The 18,468-nt window shown below is 40.9% G+C and overlaps 1 protein-coding gene across 1 annotated transcript in view; it reads right to left on the bottom strand.

Annotated features, from left to right (window-relative positions):
* Window positions 1-18,468, bottom strand: part of NCAPD3 (non-SMC condensin II complex subunit D3) — a 51,809-nt gene that overhangs the window by 25,201 nt on the left and 8,140 nt on the right. The window contains exons 8-22 of the mRNA XM_042473977.1: window positions 16,776-16,906; window positions 15,468-15,540; window positions 14,528-14,653; window positions 13,801-14,062; window positions 13,179-13,238; window positions 12,693-12,773; window positions 10,605-10,678; window positions 8,687-8,821; window positions 6,560-6,780; window positions 2,827-3,018; window positions 2,619-2,716; window positions 2,366-2,481; window positions 1,135-1,242; window positions 875-989; window positions 662-778 (exon numbers count right to left, since the gene is read on the bottom strand). Of these exons, the coding sequence (XP_042329911.1) occupies window positions 662-778; window positions 875-989; window positions 1,135-1,242; window positions 2,366-2,481; window positions 2,619-2,716; window positions 2,827-3,018; window positions 6,560-6,780; window positions 8,687-8,821; window positions 10,605-10,678; window positions 12,693-12,773; window positions 13,179-13,238; window positions 13,801-14,062; window positions 14,528-14,653; window positions 15,468-15,540; window positions 16,776-16,906 (1,909 nt within the window). The remainder of the gene's footprint in view (window positions 1-661; window positions 779-874; window positions 990-1,134; window positions 1,243-2,365; window positions 2,482-2,618; window positions 2,717-2,826; window positions 3,019-6,559; window positions 6,781-8,686; window positions 8,822-10,604; window positions 10,679-12,692; window positions 12,774-13,178; window positions 13,239-13,800; window positions 14,063-14,527; window positions 14,654-15,467; window positions 15,541-16,775; window positions 16,907-18,468) is intronic.

Raw genomic sequence — 18,468 nt, 5'->3', positions numbered from 1 at the left:
CACCACCACATTCAGAGAATAATAATTGATTGTTGTTTCAGTTAAAACACAAGTTAACAGCCATCCTGTTTTGTTAGGAGAACTAGACATATGTGTATCACATAGCTTACATGCAGACCTTTTCTCAAAATGCATAAATACAAAGTATAATAATCTAATTTATATTAAACAATGTTGATTTTGGGAAGAAGGTTCCATAGTCAGGAGCAACCCCCCTGGAAAGCATTAATCCCTTCAGAACGCCTACCTCATTTTAACTTGTGATCTGTTTCATTTCCCCTTGCTGCCCAACATACAGTGAGCGACTACATGGCTCTTTCAGTGGCAGTGCCTAGGTTGAGTTGCTCCCTTCCAAAGGAGACCACCTGCCTATGCCCTTTGTGGTTTAAATGGCAATTTAGACTCTGCCAGTTGAGGCTAACAGCCTTTTTCTTTTCTTTTGGTTAACAGATTATTAGTTGCTCTGAACTTTTCTTGCTGTGTATTTCATGTGTTTAAAAACAAAGAACCAAATATCGCTGTTTCTATTATGTTTTTAACCAACTACATCTGTGTTGCCATTAAGCCACCTCATGGACAGCAAAGGCAGGGAGACATGTCTTTTAAATACATCCATTGTATCAAGGAATAGAAGAGGAGATGAAATGAATGGTGAGGGGACAAGTCCTACCTAGCGTAATGAACGCATGCGCTCGGACAACGGAAGGCATCACAGAACCTCTGAACTGGGATAAAGGCTGAGACGTTGGGAGATCTTCACTGTCCACAGAGCTGGACACTAGGAAACATCACACTGGAAGTTAGGACAGTATAATCAAAGTAGTCACACTTTCACAGTATAAAACAGCAAATCAAAGGAACAAGGGGAACTTACATTGGGCCATAATATCAGGACTGGCCAGGATAGACTGTATCAATAAGAAAATTGGCTTTTTCACTCTGGCTGGGCAGAGTTGAGCTGCTTCACCCAGTGTGAAGAGATATCTCACCTGACAAAAGAAATAAAATGCCATCATAAAAAGATTAGCCATCAGTTTAGGGAAGGGAAACACATGAAAGGTTTACAGCTCTGTTACCCTTTTTTTCTAGCTATGTTACTTCTTATTTAGTCTGTAGGTTTGCACTCGGACTTACCAAGGCTTCCTCCTCCATCTGCTCTGCTCCATTCTCTTCAAGAACAATTCTTGAGATACAGGACTCACACGTGGACACAAGATCTCCAAATACATTATTCAGTTGCTCCTGTTCAAAGAGGATATTTTTGATGGGACATTTGCTAACAGTCTTTCCCTCCCCCCTCTTCCCATGCAAGACAAATGCAAAACCAAGAACAGCACTTTTAGAGCAGCACTTTGAGAAAAATAACACTTGATTACCTTCTGGGAAGTCAGCAGATTTTCTTTACTGTAAAACCTCTTCCAGAAGATAATGATACAGAGTTTTAATGTTTTGGAAACAAGTTACAGGTATTGGGGCATTTTACTACAACAGAATTTTCTACTTTCCATCCTGGCTAGGTATCACCAGGAACTCATGCAACAACAGTTTTCAAATTTTCAAGTTTCATCCTCAATTTGTTTGCCAAGAAGCCAATGCACAGTAATCACAAAATATGTGTGAGTGTGTGTGTGTGTGTGTGTGATGACAAGTTTTAACCTATGTTGCTCATTGTTAATGCCAGAGATTGACCAGGCCCCACCCATGTGCCATGGAAACACATGACATACCCAAACTATTGTAGCTAGGAACACATGGCTTACCCAAATTATTCTAGCTAGGAAGCCAGAGTATCTACCCATATAGCATGGCATTGGCTTAGTTTGGAAAATGATATCTTAATAAGATGCCTAATGTCCTAAGCTTATGCACAAACCCCTCCACTAAATAATCAGTTAAACCAAATGTGTGTTGGTACATGTATAGACCCTCTTTTCATGCACGGCAGAGGGACGAATGGCAGGAGGCAGAGTTTTCAAGCACAGCAACAGTGCTGATAGTGGGAATGAAGTTGGAAAATTGGAGCACATGTCCAGATGCTGTTTCTGAAAATGGAACTACCAGTGGTACCTCAGGATACGAAATACCCAGGTTACGAAATTTCCGGGATACGAAAAAATCCCATTGGAAATAATTGTTCCGGGTTACGAATGTTTTTCGGGTTACGAAAAAAAATTTTGGTGCTTTTCGGCGCTTTTTCGCACGAAACGCGGCTTTTCCCCATTAGCGCCTATGGCAATTCGGCTTACGAAGGCTTTTCGGGTTACGAAAGCGGCCGCGGAACGAATTAATTTCGTAACCCGAGGGAGCAGTGTACTTTGAAATAATGTGAAATTTATGGTGTAGAAAAGAGGCTTCCAAGACTCACCTGAGCTTCCTTTGGCTCATCAGTGGAAGCATGGCAAAGTTTCTGCAGAGTCTCGACTGCTGGACTAATCACATCCAGAGGGCACTGAAAATCCTGTAACCATTGCTTAATATCACCTGGAAAAAAGGTGAGAAACCAACAAACATGAGCTAGTGCTAGAAACCAGAGACTTTCAATTGATCCGAGAAATTTCACAGGTTCGGCAAAGCTGGTTCCAGAGAGCATGCAACAGAGCTTTTCAAGGGGCACCTACTGATCAGCCTGCTTTGGATGCTGCTGGACAGATGCTTTGCAATGCTCCCAATCACACACAGGATATGCACAGTAGTCTCCAAACTGGCTTCACATTGCCTAGAAAACCAAGAAGCAAACTCGAGTCAGAAACCAGTTAAAGGAGAGAAAATGTCTCTACCGTGAACACTGTAGAGGACTGCTGCCCTTCTGTGGAAGATCACACTTGCCTGTTGAGGCTGTCCCAGGCCTGAATGATTTTGGAATAGTCCAGTTTAGGTGAAGAGCCAGCCACCTTGGCCAGCAGCATCCATGCAGGTACAGCACGCTCCGTTTCTGTGTGGGAAATGACACTGTTCACAAAGGAGGATGAGAATTTCCCCTGCTTGGACCAGATGTGGAAAGCTTTGCTGAAATAGCGGCTGAAAGAGATGACAAAACAAACACTCCTTACTATAGCCAGATGAGATGTTTCTTGTTGTGTACCTTCAAAGGATTTCAGCCTTATGGGGACATGGAGTTTTCTTGACAAGATTTGTTCAGAGGGGGGTTTAGGTTTGGGGGCTTTTGAATTTTTCACAATACTCAAGAAGTAATTCGCCTTTTAAGTAGGTTGCCGTGTAGCCTAATATTGGAGAATAAATATAATAAGGAGTGTATAGGAAGATTGAGACCTTAGTAGTAGCCCTGACTAGAGCAGACTCATTGATTCAATGGGCCTTACATTATGTGTTGCTCACTATTCAATAGTGCTACTCTTGCTGAGAATACCAACAGGATTCAGGCCTTTTGGAATGTTGTGCCAAGTATATATGCATTTAGATGGTGAACGAGGAGTATAGTTGGAATGATAAGGTGCGAATGGAACAGAACTTTCAGAGATATCAATCCACCTCTTTGGATATCAATCCACTTCTTCAGATTGAATCAAAGTAGATTGGTATCCATGAAAACTCACGCTTCAGTAAGTCTCTAAGTCTCAAAGGTTCTGCTTAATTACTTCACCCTTTTTCATTTTGCACTGAAACAGACTAACATAGCTATCCCTTTGAAAACTAACAATATACACCAAACATCATAAATTGCATTAAATAAAATTATGCTTGTTATTTATCACAACAGTGCCTATCACCCTGTCTTTATGCTCAATGTTGTGTAAAATAGAGCCTGAGAGCCAAATACAGGAGTAACATTAGAAGTGGATCCAGTTCAGATTCTGGTAGCTACTTTACCCTTAGGGAGAGAGTGAAAAGTCATCTAGATTTGCTGCTGTATGAGCAAGGGGACACCTAAGATAGGAGTTAGTGATAGGATCACTGTTGAGGGATCATCATAAAAATAGAGCAACAGTGAACTGTTGTTGACTGAAAACATAAGTGCAGCCACACCAAAGAGTGCATGGGCTTTTTGGGGGGTGGGGGTAATCACTATTTATTTTTATGTCCTAAGAAAGCCATTCTGGCTGGTACTTATATGGCAAGTAGATCACACAGGTTACTGGAAAGCTTCAAAAACCCAATCTGGAAATTTCAATATCTTAGGAAAAATTACATCTAGTAAACTAGCAAAAGCTCTGTACCTAACCATAAGTCATACTGTATAAGTAGGTAGATGGTGTGTATGTATATATGAGAGATTCGTGACTGAGTGTTGGACATCCAGATTTTATTCCCCACTCTTGGTCACATATGTGACTTTAAGTCACCAGTGTCCTATTTCTCAATGCCAAAACATCCCCCCATATTTATCTTAAAAAAAGGATTGACATCTAACTGACTCATGTTGGACAAAAAATACCGAGGTATATAGGAAAACTAGCAAGTGATACAGAAATGCCAAGTATACCATTCTAGGGCTAAAATAAGGATTCGTGATGTTTTTGCAAACTGTAACATAGCACAATTCATGGACAAGCTTTCTATTTCAGGCATGTTTCATGCTATTGACTAATAAACATACGTTGTTTTTAAACCAGCATATGTGTTCTTGTCATTCTAGAAGTATCACCTCATCCCCTTTTCCTGCTTGCTATAAGGTCTGGAAAAAGAGACAGAATAAATGTTCTTAATCACAGACAAGAAGCATATTGAGCACTGGAATGAAGACAAATGCTTCATTCTCAAAGAATGACAGACGGTTGCTGCTCTCATTTACATGCTTCTCATTAGCATTCAGGAATCTTTGCTATTTAAAAAGTAATGGGCTGCACTTCAAAATCGACTATGAGAAAGCACTTCCCATCTGGCTGGTATCACAGTTCTCCTAACCAGAGGTTCAAATATTTAGATATTTGGTAAGTAATTTCCAAGACCCTGCCTCTTTTTCAGGAGAAATCCTCCTGCCTCCTTCTTGCACATTTTGCTTCTGATGTGCCTTCCATGCTCAGAGCTAAAACTTTCTCTTTTCTGGACTTCCAAAATATCCCATGTTTTCTGAGGGATTCTGGGTGGTGCAGTTAAAAAAAGGGAATTTTACCAACTTTGATCATATAACACCAAAACTGGCCCCTAACTCTCCTTAGCTTGGAGCTGCAAAGGGGATGGAGGCTAGATATAGTAGTACTTTTTAAAATCAATGTTTTAATATGATAGCTTGTTTAATTGTGTTTTAACTTTCTATATTTGGTTTTTAACCTCTAGGTTGTCTTAATTCTTGTTATAAGTTGCTTTGGGTTCCATGTCTGGAGAAAGGTGGGACAGCAATTAAGTAAATCGAGGACAACTGCACAACACATACAAATGCCTTGAAAATGCACCTCAAATGCAGGGACAATCCCCAGCTCCCTCTCCACTGCAAGGTCACCTTCTGCACGCAAGATACTGAAAGGACTATGCTATTTATTTTCGCAATGATGTCTGCAAACCTGTAGAGCTTTGAACAAGGGATTAGAAAATTTCATGGTGGATAATGCTATTATGGCTATCAATGGCAGTATATTACCACAAGCATCAGAGGCAATATGCTTCTGTATACTCACTGTTGGGCAACACTATCACAATCACAACATGCCTGTAGGCTTCCCAGAGGCATCTGGTCAGACACTTTGGGAAGAGAATGCTCAATTAGAAAAGCCCTTGGTCTGATCCAGATGGACTCTTCCTACATACTTAGGGTTCGCCAGAGGCCTATTCACCATGACTAATGGAATTACAGACCATATTTACTATAACACATGGCAAAAAAAAAAAGTAGGTAAAGTGAGAGACAAGGCAAAAGAAGTCTTAAAAGACTTCCTAACCCGGTGTGAACAAGAATGAAGGCTCTTTCTACATTGCTTTCTGATTACTGCAACTCCTGCCTTCCATATGCAAGGAAAAAAATTGGTAGTGGTAAGTAACTGGTTGCAGGAACATAGCATGAAACAACAAAGAAAAGCATCAAGAGTGAAACATGAGGCAGTGCCAATGTCAATAGTCTCTTGTCTTCACAGGGACATTTGTTTCAGCCAACTCTGGTATTTGAAATTTTCTTTATGCATTGCACACAGTTGCATGCATAGCGTCACAATCCACAGGGCTAGAAACTTTACTTTTCAAAATCAAAATTCATTGGTAGCTGTATATTTAATCCCTTTGGATTTGCCTTTTGGTAAGCCAACCTGGGAACATCTGTTCAAGGGCTGTTAGGGATATTTCTATCATAAACAATAACAAAATCAAATTGTGTATTGTGACTATATTTTTCACAGTCTGAAAATACAAAGAACCCGAAAGCTAATTTATGGACTACAAATCGTAGAATCCCCTAGCCAACAAAGCCAGTGGCCAGGCTGGCTGGGGGATTCTGGGAGCTGCAATAAAAAAAACTCTCTAGGGCTCTGCCATAAACAGTCCAGTGTTTAACAGACCCACCATGATCAAAGATGGAGAGATGTGTAAAAGTTTTAGCTATGTTTGCTTGTGAATAACCAGCTGTAAGGCTACAGGCAAGACTATAAAAATACTGAGAGACTGCAGACTCTACCTCAGTTCTTGACTTTCTTTGGTGAGCAGTGTAAGGAGATCCCAGGCCAGCACTTGACTTTCATCCTGTGGAGTGAATCTGTTACAGGGCTTTATGGGCTGCAGCAAGAGATGGTCGAGGCAGTCCAAGGCTTTCTCCTGCACAGAGGTCTCACAGTCCATAATGACAGGGATGACTCCCTTCAGCCATGCCTTCTGAATCAGAACGCTGTCTGGCTGGGACTGCAAAAGAAAGTGGCTTCTTTTGAGCTCATTTGAAGGCAGTAACAGCTGCAGTGTCTGGCACCACAACCAACCAAATGGAAACGCCACTCCACAGATAACTTGATGGCTGGAAACAGCAAGGCTTTCTGAAGCACAAGCTCTCAGACCTTTCAATCATTATAAAACTTGAAGGCTTCCCTCCCTTTGGATGCTAAATTTCAGAGATCCACAATAAGATTTACAGTTGGAGTGGCAGGATGCAGGCTTGAGAGTCTGACTTTTCTTTTTACTAACATCAGCAGTCTGATTGATTTCGTTTTTTACTCAAATCTGCAATCTAATATCTGGCAGCAGTTAAAAAACAGAGATCAAGGTGGTGCTAGTAATGGAAACACATAGAATTAAGAAGTGCAGTTTCTGATTAATGGGTTACAAGTTAACATAATTTCTGTAATAAGCACCTCTCCCAATTTTTGAAAACAAGGACTGAACAAAGATACACTGCAAACGTAATATAACAAGTGGGTAACAAGTTCAGGTTGAGTATACACAATGAGATATCTTGGAAATCGAAGCCAAGTATAAACAAGAAATTCATTTATGTTTCATACAGTATATTCCTTACGGACATAGTCTGATGGTAATTTTATACAATACTTTAAACAATTTTGTGTATTAAACAAAGTTTGCATACATTGTGTATAGCCATCAGAAAGCAAAGATGTCCCATGAATGTTTTGGATTTTGGAGCGTTTTGGATTTCAGATTTCAAGATAAGGGACACCTGCCCAATAAGAGCTCTATAACAAGGTTGGGCAACTGAGGACCCAATTCTGTGCCCCAGGACCTCTCATGGGCCATATGTACTGGGAATGGGGGGGGGGGGGGGGTCTAGGGTTTGATTTTTTTTTAACTCTATTGTAACTTGATGTATTCTACTGTTGTAACCCACCTGGATTCTTCGTGATTGGGTGGGTTAGAAATAAATCTTTATTATTATTATTATTGTTACAGTGGTACCTCGGGATACGAAATACCCAGGTTACGAAATTTTCGGGATACGAAAAAATCCCATAGGGAATTATTGTTTCGGGTTACGAATGTTTTTTCGGGTTACGAAAAAACTTTTGGTGCTTTTTTCGGCTTTTTCGCACGGAATCGCGGCTTTTCCCCATTAGCGCCTATGGCAATTCGGCTTACGAAGGCTTTTCGGGTTACGAAAGCGGCCGCGTTACGAATTAATTTCGTAACCCGAGGCACCACTGTATTGTTATTCGGAATGCCCCAAAATGTCAAAAAACAAAAAGGAAGTGGTTAACGGTTCACTTCTCACTGTGATTCAAGGCAGATTTATCAAAGTCAACATTGGGAAAAGAAAGCTGCTGACTCCAAGCAGAATATTTTGCCAGGGCTTGCTTTCTGGGCAATTTCAGAAGGTAGCCTTGGAGAAAGAAGGAAGTCTGTACAGCTAGAAGCATGTCAAGCTCTCCGTTACTGACAAGCAGTGTTGTGTATGCACAGACTGGTCAGATAATTCAGCTGAAAATCTCCTGCTTAGTTTCCAAGATCAGACATTATCTGTTGCCTTTAGAGTGCATGTTTACTGTTGCCACAAGACTCATACATAAAGGCTGGAAAGAAAAATATTGTCTATTGTTCAATAGGGGAAGATCTCATTGTTAGCTACTCATGAATTTGTATTATATGAATGCCTACTTCAAGAAAACAAGGTCTGTTTACATTTATTATATTAATATATCAATAAAATATTATTATATATATTATATTATCTGCTTAATGTATATGCCTTGCCACTTTCATATTCTATGTACAGTACTCTCTTCTCTTCCCCTCTACTTCCTTTCTTCGTAATCATACTTTCAAAAAACCAAATAAATACATTAAAATAAAAGCCTTTCCTCACCATTAAGAGGTCTGTAAGTGACTGCAGAGCTTGCTTTCTTACAGAAACAGCAGGATCCCGACATCGATCCTGGAGCGTGGCCAAATCTTCAGCGGTGCAAGGAATCACATGATATTTCAAGATGCTCATCAGCACCTAGGAAGAAGTCAAGCCACAGGTCAAACACAACATAAAACATGGCAATGAAAAGAAGTAAGAGTATCTGTTGAAAACTAGCCTGCACCACCTGCTCTCGGTAAGAACGTAATATTGACTGAAGCTTAGTTCCCTAAAATGGAACCGATAAATGATAGAAGGATCGGAGACCGTTCTTATAGCAACAAATGAGATTTCCCATCATCATAGAGAACCAGTGGGAGAAGAGCAGAATAGTACTGAGTCAACCATATGAAAAGATCCCAACCTTGGGAGATGGAAAGTGAGAGGGGTGCACAAGGAATACAGTAAATTATATTAACCACCAAGATGTTTCCCTATACAGGTGATTGTTTTCATGGGGCACATCAGTAAGAAGACCATGAGAAGGATGCTCTTGGTCGCAAATATTACAGCCAGTTCAGGGAATAATATTAATTGGGAAAGTTGTATTTCCCACAGGAAATATAGTATGTTTGTGACCCCAAGAACTACGTTTATTAAGAAAGAAATGGTTTGTCCCTTGTACAGTGGGCTCTTGCTAAATTCGGACAAGTTCAGGCCCAGTTTCACTCTCAGCATCTTTGGCTTCCCCATAAGATGGTCACCATTCATGGTGGCAGGATTCAACTAGTTGATTATTCTCAATGGTATAACTCTACAGAAACATCCAAGATTGAGCACTACCAGCCTGTATGCAGTTCTGCATTCAAATGGGCATCGATTCATTATCTAACCACACAAATTCATTATGCCACTATAAATATTCTACACATGGGGGTTTAAATGTTAAAAAGTGATTTATATAAGCTTACATATTTCATTACAATGTAATAAATCTCTCAGCAGGCGATCAAGTATTTGCCCAAGTTAAGGTCACATTTCATAGTCATTCATCATACGATGTCACTTCCAGGGACAGGAGCTTTCTTAGCCATTATCAGTACCAATCTGGGATAATTTGCCTTATTTAGATTTATAGTCCACCCTATTCCAATGTGTCTTATGTGAATGTATAATTTCACATGAAGGGGAGGCTGAAGATGAAATTCAGTGGGGTGGAACCACAACCCAATGGAACAGCATTTGCTTTTCATGGCACAGGTTCAATCCCTACCATGTTATTTTTTCACAGGGTCAGATAGGCAGGTTCTGGAAACTGACCATATCTGAAGAGTTATACCTGGTATAGTGAGCATGACATGTATCTCACCTTTGTCCCAAAACTGAGACTCAAGGTGAAGTACAGTAAGATGAACTAAAAAAATTACAGCTCTATATAAATAAAGCATAATAATAATAATAATAATAATAATAATAATAATAATAATAATAATAATAATTAATAATAAGGCTAAAGATCAAAACACAGAGTTAGAATATTAAGCACATTTAAACACATTAGAATAACTGCATGCTAAAAACACTGACAGGTCTGTTGTCACTAGTCCGTGGGCAGCAAACTGCCTTTTCCCAACTGCTTCCCACCTTCTAGGTTGGAAAAAAGGCTCTGAATGCTGTTTCATGAGAAGCTGAAGATTTTCCAGCTCTCCTTTCTACAAGAGAGAGAGAAACAGGAAAGCAAAGGCTGCACAAGAACAGTGAAAATGATCAGCCAAAACATGCACTCCCTCCTGCTTTCCGCTTGGGAGGGAAAAGCTTTCACTGTTGGTTTAGCATTAGTGCTCAGTGCCCCTTCTCTGAGCAGTGGCTCAGGAAAACAAAGTTACTTTTAAAGAATATCTACAAGTGATGGGAACATCCAAGGAAGCAACAAACATACCTGGAGGGCAGATTTTCTAACGTTTGTCTTCTCATCCCCAGCTCTCAGCCTCAGCATGCTCATGATCTCCTTTCCTGTTTAGCATGACAGAGGGGCAGTCAAATAAAGTGAGCAGTTCTGAAATGGCTGTATGCTCAGAAGAACATCACAAAAACTTAGCCTGTTAAATCTCTTAAGCACTTCACGCACATTAACTGCATCTGCACATGACTTCAAAGTATTGTGTTCAATAAGCTGTAGGTGCAATAAAATTTATTCCTTAATTTGAGTGCAACGCTAAGCTATCCATGCTTCTTCTTCTTTTCTTTCTTTTAACCGACTTGCACAAACAGGAGGCTTATTGAAAACTTGATTTGGAGGTGGTTTATCATCTTGGTTTCTTTGGGTGCAATGAAACTCTAATCCTGATTTTGAAGCAACATGAAGCAATCCATGCCTCATTTCTTTATCTAATACACATGCTGGCATGAACATGCTACAATAAGCTTCTATATGCTTCTACTTAATACAGGGTGAGATTCCTGGGTTTTTTGGACTGCAGTTCCCAGAATTCCCCAGTAAGAGCGGAAGTAGGGAGATGGTGGGAATCATCATCCAAAAATATAATCTCCCAAGGTCTAATCCAGTTTCCTCTGGCCTTGTTCCTTCCTTCATATGTCTCAATATTCATCTCAGGGTATGGTCAGCAGAGCCTCTGCTTCATTTTGGCTTGCCGCTTGCTTCCTTGCTCAGTAATTTTTTTGGTCAGCATTTGGGTCTTCACAACTGCATCTGCTTCTCCTCATCCCTACTTGTTTCAGCTTTCCTGTTTCAGCATTCTCTCCCAAGATTCTACTTCAACTATCCTTTCCCACCTTTCTCTCCCCCTCCAAACATACAACAGTGTTTTTCTCCTGCCCTCCCACTCCCCTTTTGGGTTATTTGGGTGCCAGGTGGGAATGACAATATATTCAGGACACAACCCAATGCTATAAAGTAGGTTAGTGTCATCATTGCCCTACTGTATGCAGCTGCTGGAAAGAAGGAGCGCAAATAAGGGTCAAGACAGAGAGATACTGGCTTGCCAGAGGCCACCTCATAAATTTTCAGCTGAGGTAAGAGTTGAAGCTTCCCAGCTCTTAGTCTTATCTATAAAACTGTCAGGTCACCTTTTCAACTCAAAGTTCCCAATGCAATACAAATAAAAGAGATTGAAAGTCACTAGTTACTCCATCGTTATATGTACATATGCCAGTGGTAGAAATGGCTATCTGGCACCAATGCATAAAGCCCAAAATCAAGCTATTAGAAAAAATTCAGTGTTTCTCCTTGCTCAACTGCCACTTTGGAGCAACCCAATGTCTTCACAGATTGTAGGCATCACTAAGTTCAATGCAGCTTGTGCCCACATAAGTGGCAAAGAGATTGTAGCCCAGGTCTCCTATTTGATCACTTTGGTAAGTGAATGTATAATGAATTGGAATGAATGAAGGTACAATGAATCTCAGAAGCAAGCACCACTGGTTTCAATACAAAATCCCAAGTGAGTGGGCAGAGAATTACAGGCCTGGTAAGGATGACAAGAAGATGGGAGCATCTTCTTGTAATCCCGGGAGATGGAGGTGTAATGAAAAGGCATGACACCTTTGGAATCCCCCACCCCCACACAGAAGTACAGTGCGCCTGTGTTTTACGCAGGTGCACCATATGCAGCTTTCAGCATACTGCTGAAAGCCATGCCGGAAGAGCCCGTCATGTGCCCTGGAAGACGGGCGCACACCCATAGCTGCACACCGAGGGCCCAAGCCCCATTACATCCTATGGGGTTCCCATTTGGCTTTCCCTTCCTGTGAAAGCAGCTAAAAATGTCAGGGACTCTCCACCTTAGGCTCGCATACTATTTTGCTTGAATAAGAATCTCTGGCTTGTTTTCCTCACCGCAACAATGTGAAATCCAGATCCAGCTTAGACATATGAACATAACATTATCATATATACAGGCAATTTCTTATGTTGGAAGATGGAAATGAATATATATGCCAAAAGAGATCAGGTATGTAAGAACTGACAAAGAGAAAGGAAAACCTAATGATGGCTCTAGTTACATACCATTAAACTCAGTGGAGTCACGTTCAGTTACTTCGATGGTTTTGAACGTTGGGAAAGTCTTCAAGTTATGGCTGGAGGGACCTTTAAGAATAAAACCCAACATCTCAATTCACAGACTCCATAGAAGCACAATAAAATCCATTCAATCATGATTTTTTTAAAAAAAGATCATCTAGAAATCAACACTTCAGGGAGTAAGTCAGGTGGCAATAATAAAACTCAGCTATCCTGAGTGGTATTACAGACTGACGCTGGCCACTACACCTATCCTGAGAGAAACATGAGGTCATGCTGATATTATGATGGCAGAATGACCTAGAATTTCAAGGAGGAGAGGCAGAAGCTTGGAGACAACAGTCTTAGCATCTTCTTTCCATGACAGAGTTTTTCTAACAGGTTCAAAGCATTTGCAGAATTATCCCAGAAAACTAAAGAATAGACACAAGCACCTTAAAAGTGACACAGTTAAGAGACTGCTCTGCTTACCTTCTGAACTGGTTAGGAAAGTCCCAGCAGGGGTGTTTGTATCCATTACTGTAGAAGAAGCTGTGAGGGTAGACAGAGGAAGACAATGAAACACTATTTGGCAACCTAAGGAAGCTTTACACACACTGCACATGAGAGAAGCCACTGTGAAGCTGGCTGGAACTGCAAAAACAGGGAATTAGCAGGCATATCAGGGAATTAGCAGAGCTAATATATGAATGAAAACATGCATGTCGCTCCTCTCTGCAGCTATACTAAACCATGTCTTTGTTATGTTAATGTAGACCAGGGATGGGAATGGGTATTGAAATTCAACATCTGGAGGGTTACAACTTCCATCTGACCTTGCTATGCTAGCACACTGAATGGTGATTAATGGTGGGACATGCAGTCCATCAGGATCTGCACATCCCTAGAACAGTCCTGCCTCTAAGGAACTATGGATACATGTTCTCCCAACCCTTCCACTTCCTACCAATCCCCTGGAGTAAGTTAAGCCAGACAATACTGTCTGCCCCCTGTAGACATATGGGAATTTGAATCCAGGACCTCAAAGTCCAACATTTCAGCTTCAAGATCACAAAGACTGATCCCACATCTCAATGGCTGATTGTATTCTCACCATACTTACTGCCCTGCAAAAGCTCTTGTATGCTTTCTGCATTTGACATGGCTTTTGTATCCAGACACTGGGCAAAGCCTGAAAGGGCTTTGCTGCGAACGGTTGGTGCTTTGTCAGAGCATCGACCAAAGACCATGACTTGCACTAGGAACTTATGCTTCAAAAACATTTGCTGTTCCTCAGACAAAGTGTCATCTGGTTCCCGTTCTGGAAGATCCAACAGGGCCAAGGCAGCGTCAATAGCAAATACCCTATAGGAGATCTGTTAGAGAAGAATACATTGTCAGATTGCTTAGAACTAGGGTGGGTAAATGCATGGTGGACAGGGACAATTTTCTCCTTGCCTACCTCTGTGGGCTGCACCTCTCCACACAAGATTTTCTCTGCAGTCCATCTCAAAATGATAATATGAAGTGACATTACTTCCTGCTGCCACTTTGAGAGGAACCTCAGAAAAAATGGGGGCATTTGGGGGTAGTATGGTGCTCTGGTGTGTTTGTGGGGGTGCTGAACATTTTACATGTTTGCATGCACTTGGGGGACTATCTGGTGGTTGGGAGTGGGGATAAATATCCAAAAATCAACACAATTTATTTTTAAATGGGGAAGGGTTGAAGGACTGGTGAAAAGCTTCAGGGGCTAAATAAATTAATAAATGGAGTCCAGTGATTGCATAGAAACACAGTGACAAAAGAGTAGGCAGAAGTTCCAACTCTCATACCCTCACCTTGTTATTTAGTGAGAATCTATACAGCCAAGCTATGAAGTCAGCATGGTTTCCACACGGGAGTTTGTACAGGAATTGTGTCAAAGCCTGTGCTGCATATGTTCGGTACTCTGATTTATCAGGAACCTAGAAAGAAGGAAATTGTTGAGAGGAAATGAGGTTGGATGATCCATCATCAGAATGGCTTCAACATCTGCAACAAGGCAGAGGTTATCATTTATCCTTGGTTGAACAACCAATTCTAGTGACAACCAACTTAAACTCTGGATGATCAAATAAAGGAAAGATATCCAAATGAACACAATAGGATGAAAATGATATGTCAGCACAGAATTCCATTGCATCATACAGAATGAGAAAACAATGCCTCAGCCAGCAAACAATGGTGTTGTTATTATTTCAAACACTAGATGGTTAAAAAAAAATTACCTCTATGGTGTGAGAGATTACCTCCAAAAAGTTATATACAGTGCGCCTGCGTTATACGTGGACGCACTATACACGGTTTTCAGCATACTCTGAAAGCCGCGAGGGAGTGCGTGGGGCGGCGTGTCCCCTTCAGATGAATGGGGCACGCGCCCAAGGTGCACGCGTACTGCCACACTGCCGCATCATGCACAAGCCCCATTTCTTTCAATGGGGCTCGAGCATATGCTGGGTTTTTTTTACACGGGGGCTCTGGAACAGTTCCCCGCGTAAAAAAAAGGGTGCACTGTAGTACATCCTTTCACCTACTGCTGATAGCCAATAACACTTGGTTCAGGCTGAAGTTGGAAGGCAGCAACTGGGAAACCCAAATTAAATCCCTAGCTGGCTAGGTATCTCAAACACTTGTCCTGGGTTACCTTACAGCTGGCTGTAAGAAAACAAACTCACCCTTTTCAAAAGGAAAAAAAAGGCTGCTTCATCACTGCCAAAGAGTACAATCAATGCAACCTACCTTGGTGCAAATGTGCTGTAGCAAGATTCGCAGTACAGGGAAGGCAACTTCTTTCAGTTCCTCAGTGAGAGAGCTGCATAAACCAAAGATCACACATTATATGGCAAGAAGCCCTGCTTGCATGTCAGGACACAAACTCATTTTTTCAGTCACTCAAAAGGTTTTCCATCTAAGGATGAAGCTGTCTCATATGGACTACTGAGCTAGCCAGCTCATATTGTCTATCTGGCCACAGCAGTGTGTCATTTCAGAATGAAGTCTTTCCCATCATCCAGAAAATTTGGAGGATTAAACCTATGATGAGTTCAGTGTGAAGTTAAAATGAACTATGGGCTACATCAAGTCTAATGAAGAAGAAACTCTGTGAAACTGCTAAGTTTCTTCATTTACAATGACCTTCCTACCATTCTCTTGCAGAACAGACAACATGCTCCTGTTCTAATATGAAGCTGGTTAGGCTGAGAGAGACAGAAAATAATGACTGAACAGAGGCCTAGACCTGTATTCCATTAATCCAAACTCAATCCTAAATTAGCCTTGTGAATAGGCACCAGTCTAGTAACTGGTAATGAGTAGGATGTCACCCTGGCAAGTAAATGGTTAAGATACGTGTCTGTGGGCCCAAACAGACAGGCCAAAATAAAGCTGCTTCAGGTCACTTTGGAGGTATGCTGTTTAAACAATGCATGCATCCCAAGAGGCCAGAAACTGTGCCAAAGCTGCGCTCCAGTCCTTAGGACTGGAGCATGGCTTTGGCATGGCTCCAGCGTCTTAGGATGCATGCATCGTTTAAACAACTTACCTCCGAAGTGACCCAAAGCAGCTTTATTTTGGCCTATCTGTTTGGGCCCTATGTTATTTTAACAAGGCTCTATTTCCTCCCTGTAATTTCAAAGCCTAAATCCAGTAGGGAAGGGCATGACACAATTACATCAGATTTCACTGCTTGTCAACATTATTTATCTAATTTATATCCCAACTTTTCACAACATGGAATGCAAGTCAGCTTACAACATAGACTAAGAAAAAGTATAGCTGTAAACCTGATATAAAGGTTAAAAGATGATTAAAAATTTATTCTATGAAAGCACCACTAATTTAAAGCATGGATGTGACATCTCAAGTCTTGCTTTTAGGAAAATTAGGATGAAGGAGGTAAGCTCTTTCACTCCACAGGCATTCAGGCCATTTGTAGGAACCGTTGAATAATAAAACCATTCAGAAGTTGGAGAGTAATGGAAGTTTGATACAACTCTGAAAATATGCAGAAGCAAATATAAAATAAAATAAAGCCCCCCTGGGCTTCACCTGATGAATCTGATAGCCTGGTTCCTATCACTGATGACATGAGATGTAATAATGGCTGATGCACCACTGGATGCTCCTGTTCCTGTCAACATGATGATGTTGAGAAATTGATAGAAAACACAGCGCAGAATCTAGAACAGAAACAGAGAGAGACTAGCAGGTAAATGGGCAACATTCTCCAGTCTACCAGCTTTTCCCAAAGGAAAAACACACCCAGCATATTTATGAACTTCCTAACATCTCAAAACCAGAGACATTTTCTTTTGGGCTCTGAATAAATTTTCAGAGGCAGGCTAGGACACCAAAACAAATCAAAGTAAGAAGGAAGTAGAAGGAAGAGGGGTTTCATAATAGAAGTAGAGATGCTTCCCCCCTTTCCCTTTTTACAGCTTTTGCAGCCCGGACCACTAGCCTTTCCATGACCAACTTTAAAAACATGTCGAACTCTTTCTGGATTAAACAGATGTGACCCTGGATTACTGCCATTTGCCTCCAATGCACATTAATGCACTCAGAAGTCCCATACACAAGGTGCAGGGAACTTAAGATGGTACATTGGCAGAAGTTTGGTTAAGACTGGATTGCCAACCTCCTACCCTCCACCTCCACTTGGCACACAGGAGCCTCTCTACCTTAGCAAATTTCAAAACTGAGATTTCGCCACCATTTCAAAAGGAGTTGGATAAGGAAGTTTCAAGAAATCCCATTTATTTGAATATCCCACATGGCAAAATTTAGCTGCTGTTCTGTACCCCGTAAGCACATTACCTGAACAAATGAGGGGTAGAGAGGCATTCCACTTCTTTATACAAGCTGCTTTTTGAGACACATGCTGACACCAGTTACACACACACAGCCCCTTATTTAAACAAGACATAATCTAAACTAAAACTGACACAAGAATACTTTGTATAATAAGCCTCAAACAAACAAACAAACAAACAAACAAACCCAAGGTTCAGCCTTTCAAGGATCTGCAAGAATCAGAGTAGAATCATCTGAGAATTTGACTCAACCCAGTTGCATACAGTGTGAAAATGCTTCCACTACACACATCATGAAGAAGTACTACAAGACAACCATGTGTATTGGTATTAAAGCTCCCTCTAGTAGCCAAACCAAGGAACTGTATGTTCAAGTGTAGGATTATGTCAAAAGTGTGTGATCTGGGACTGGGAAACAATTTAACAGGTTCATTTTCAGTGTCAGCAAATCTGTGAAGAAACTCACCAATGCATCTCAGAAGTATAAGAGAGAGGAAAAGATGGGAACGACAGAACATGGGTAGAGAGAGAGAAGGTTGTGAATACAACTCAGATGAGGTGTTGGCTCAACACCTGAGATGAAAAGTCTAAAATGGAGCATCTTTAACACCGAGATGTTAGAAGGTACACAAGTTAGTGCTTCTGACACACAAGAGGAAAAAAAACACCTGCATTATACACCACCCCACAAAAAATATAGTAATTATCAGCAAACTGATCAGCTCAAATGAAATACTGGAAAGCTTGAGATGAGAGAAATTTTATGTGACACCTAAAAGATTATGCAAACACACAGAAAATTGGCTTGGAAGAACATTTCATGCTCAGGGTGTTATGACAAAGTATTTTCTTTCCTTAAATGGTGTAGTATTTTGGGACTCATGTACCGTTCTTCTTCCATCAAATGCTGATGAGTATGCAATCTGTAG

Source organism: Sceloporus undulatus, chromosome 6 (assembly GCF_019175285.1).
Source record: "Sceloporus undulatus isolate JIND9_A2432 ecotype Alabama chromosome 6, SceUnd_v1.1, whole genome shotgun sequence".
Classification (NCBI taxonomy): domain Eukaryota; kingdom Metazoa; phylum Chordata; class Lepidosauria; order Squamata; family Phrynosomatidae; genus Sceloporus; species Sceloporus undulatus.
This window is presented reverse-complemented; position numbering and strand designations above follow the sequence as displayed.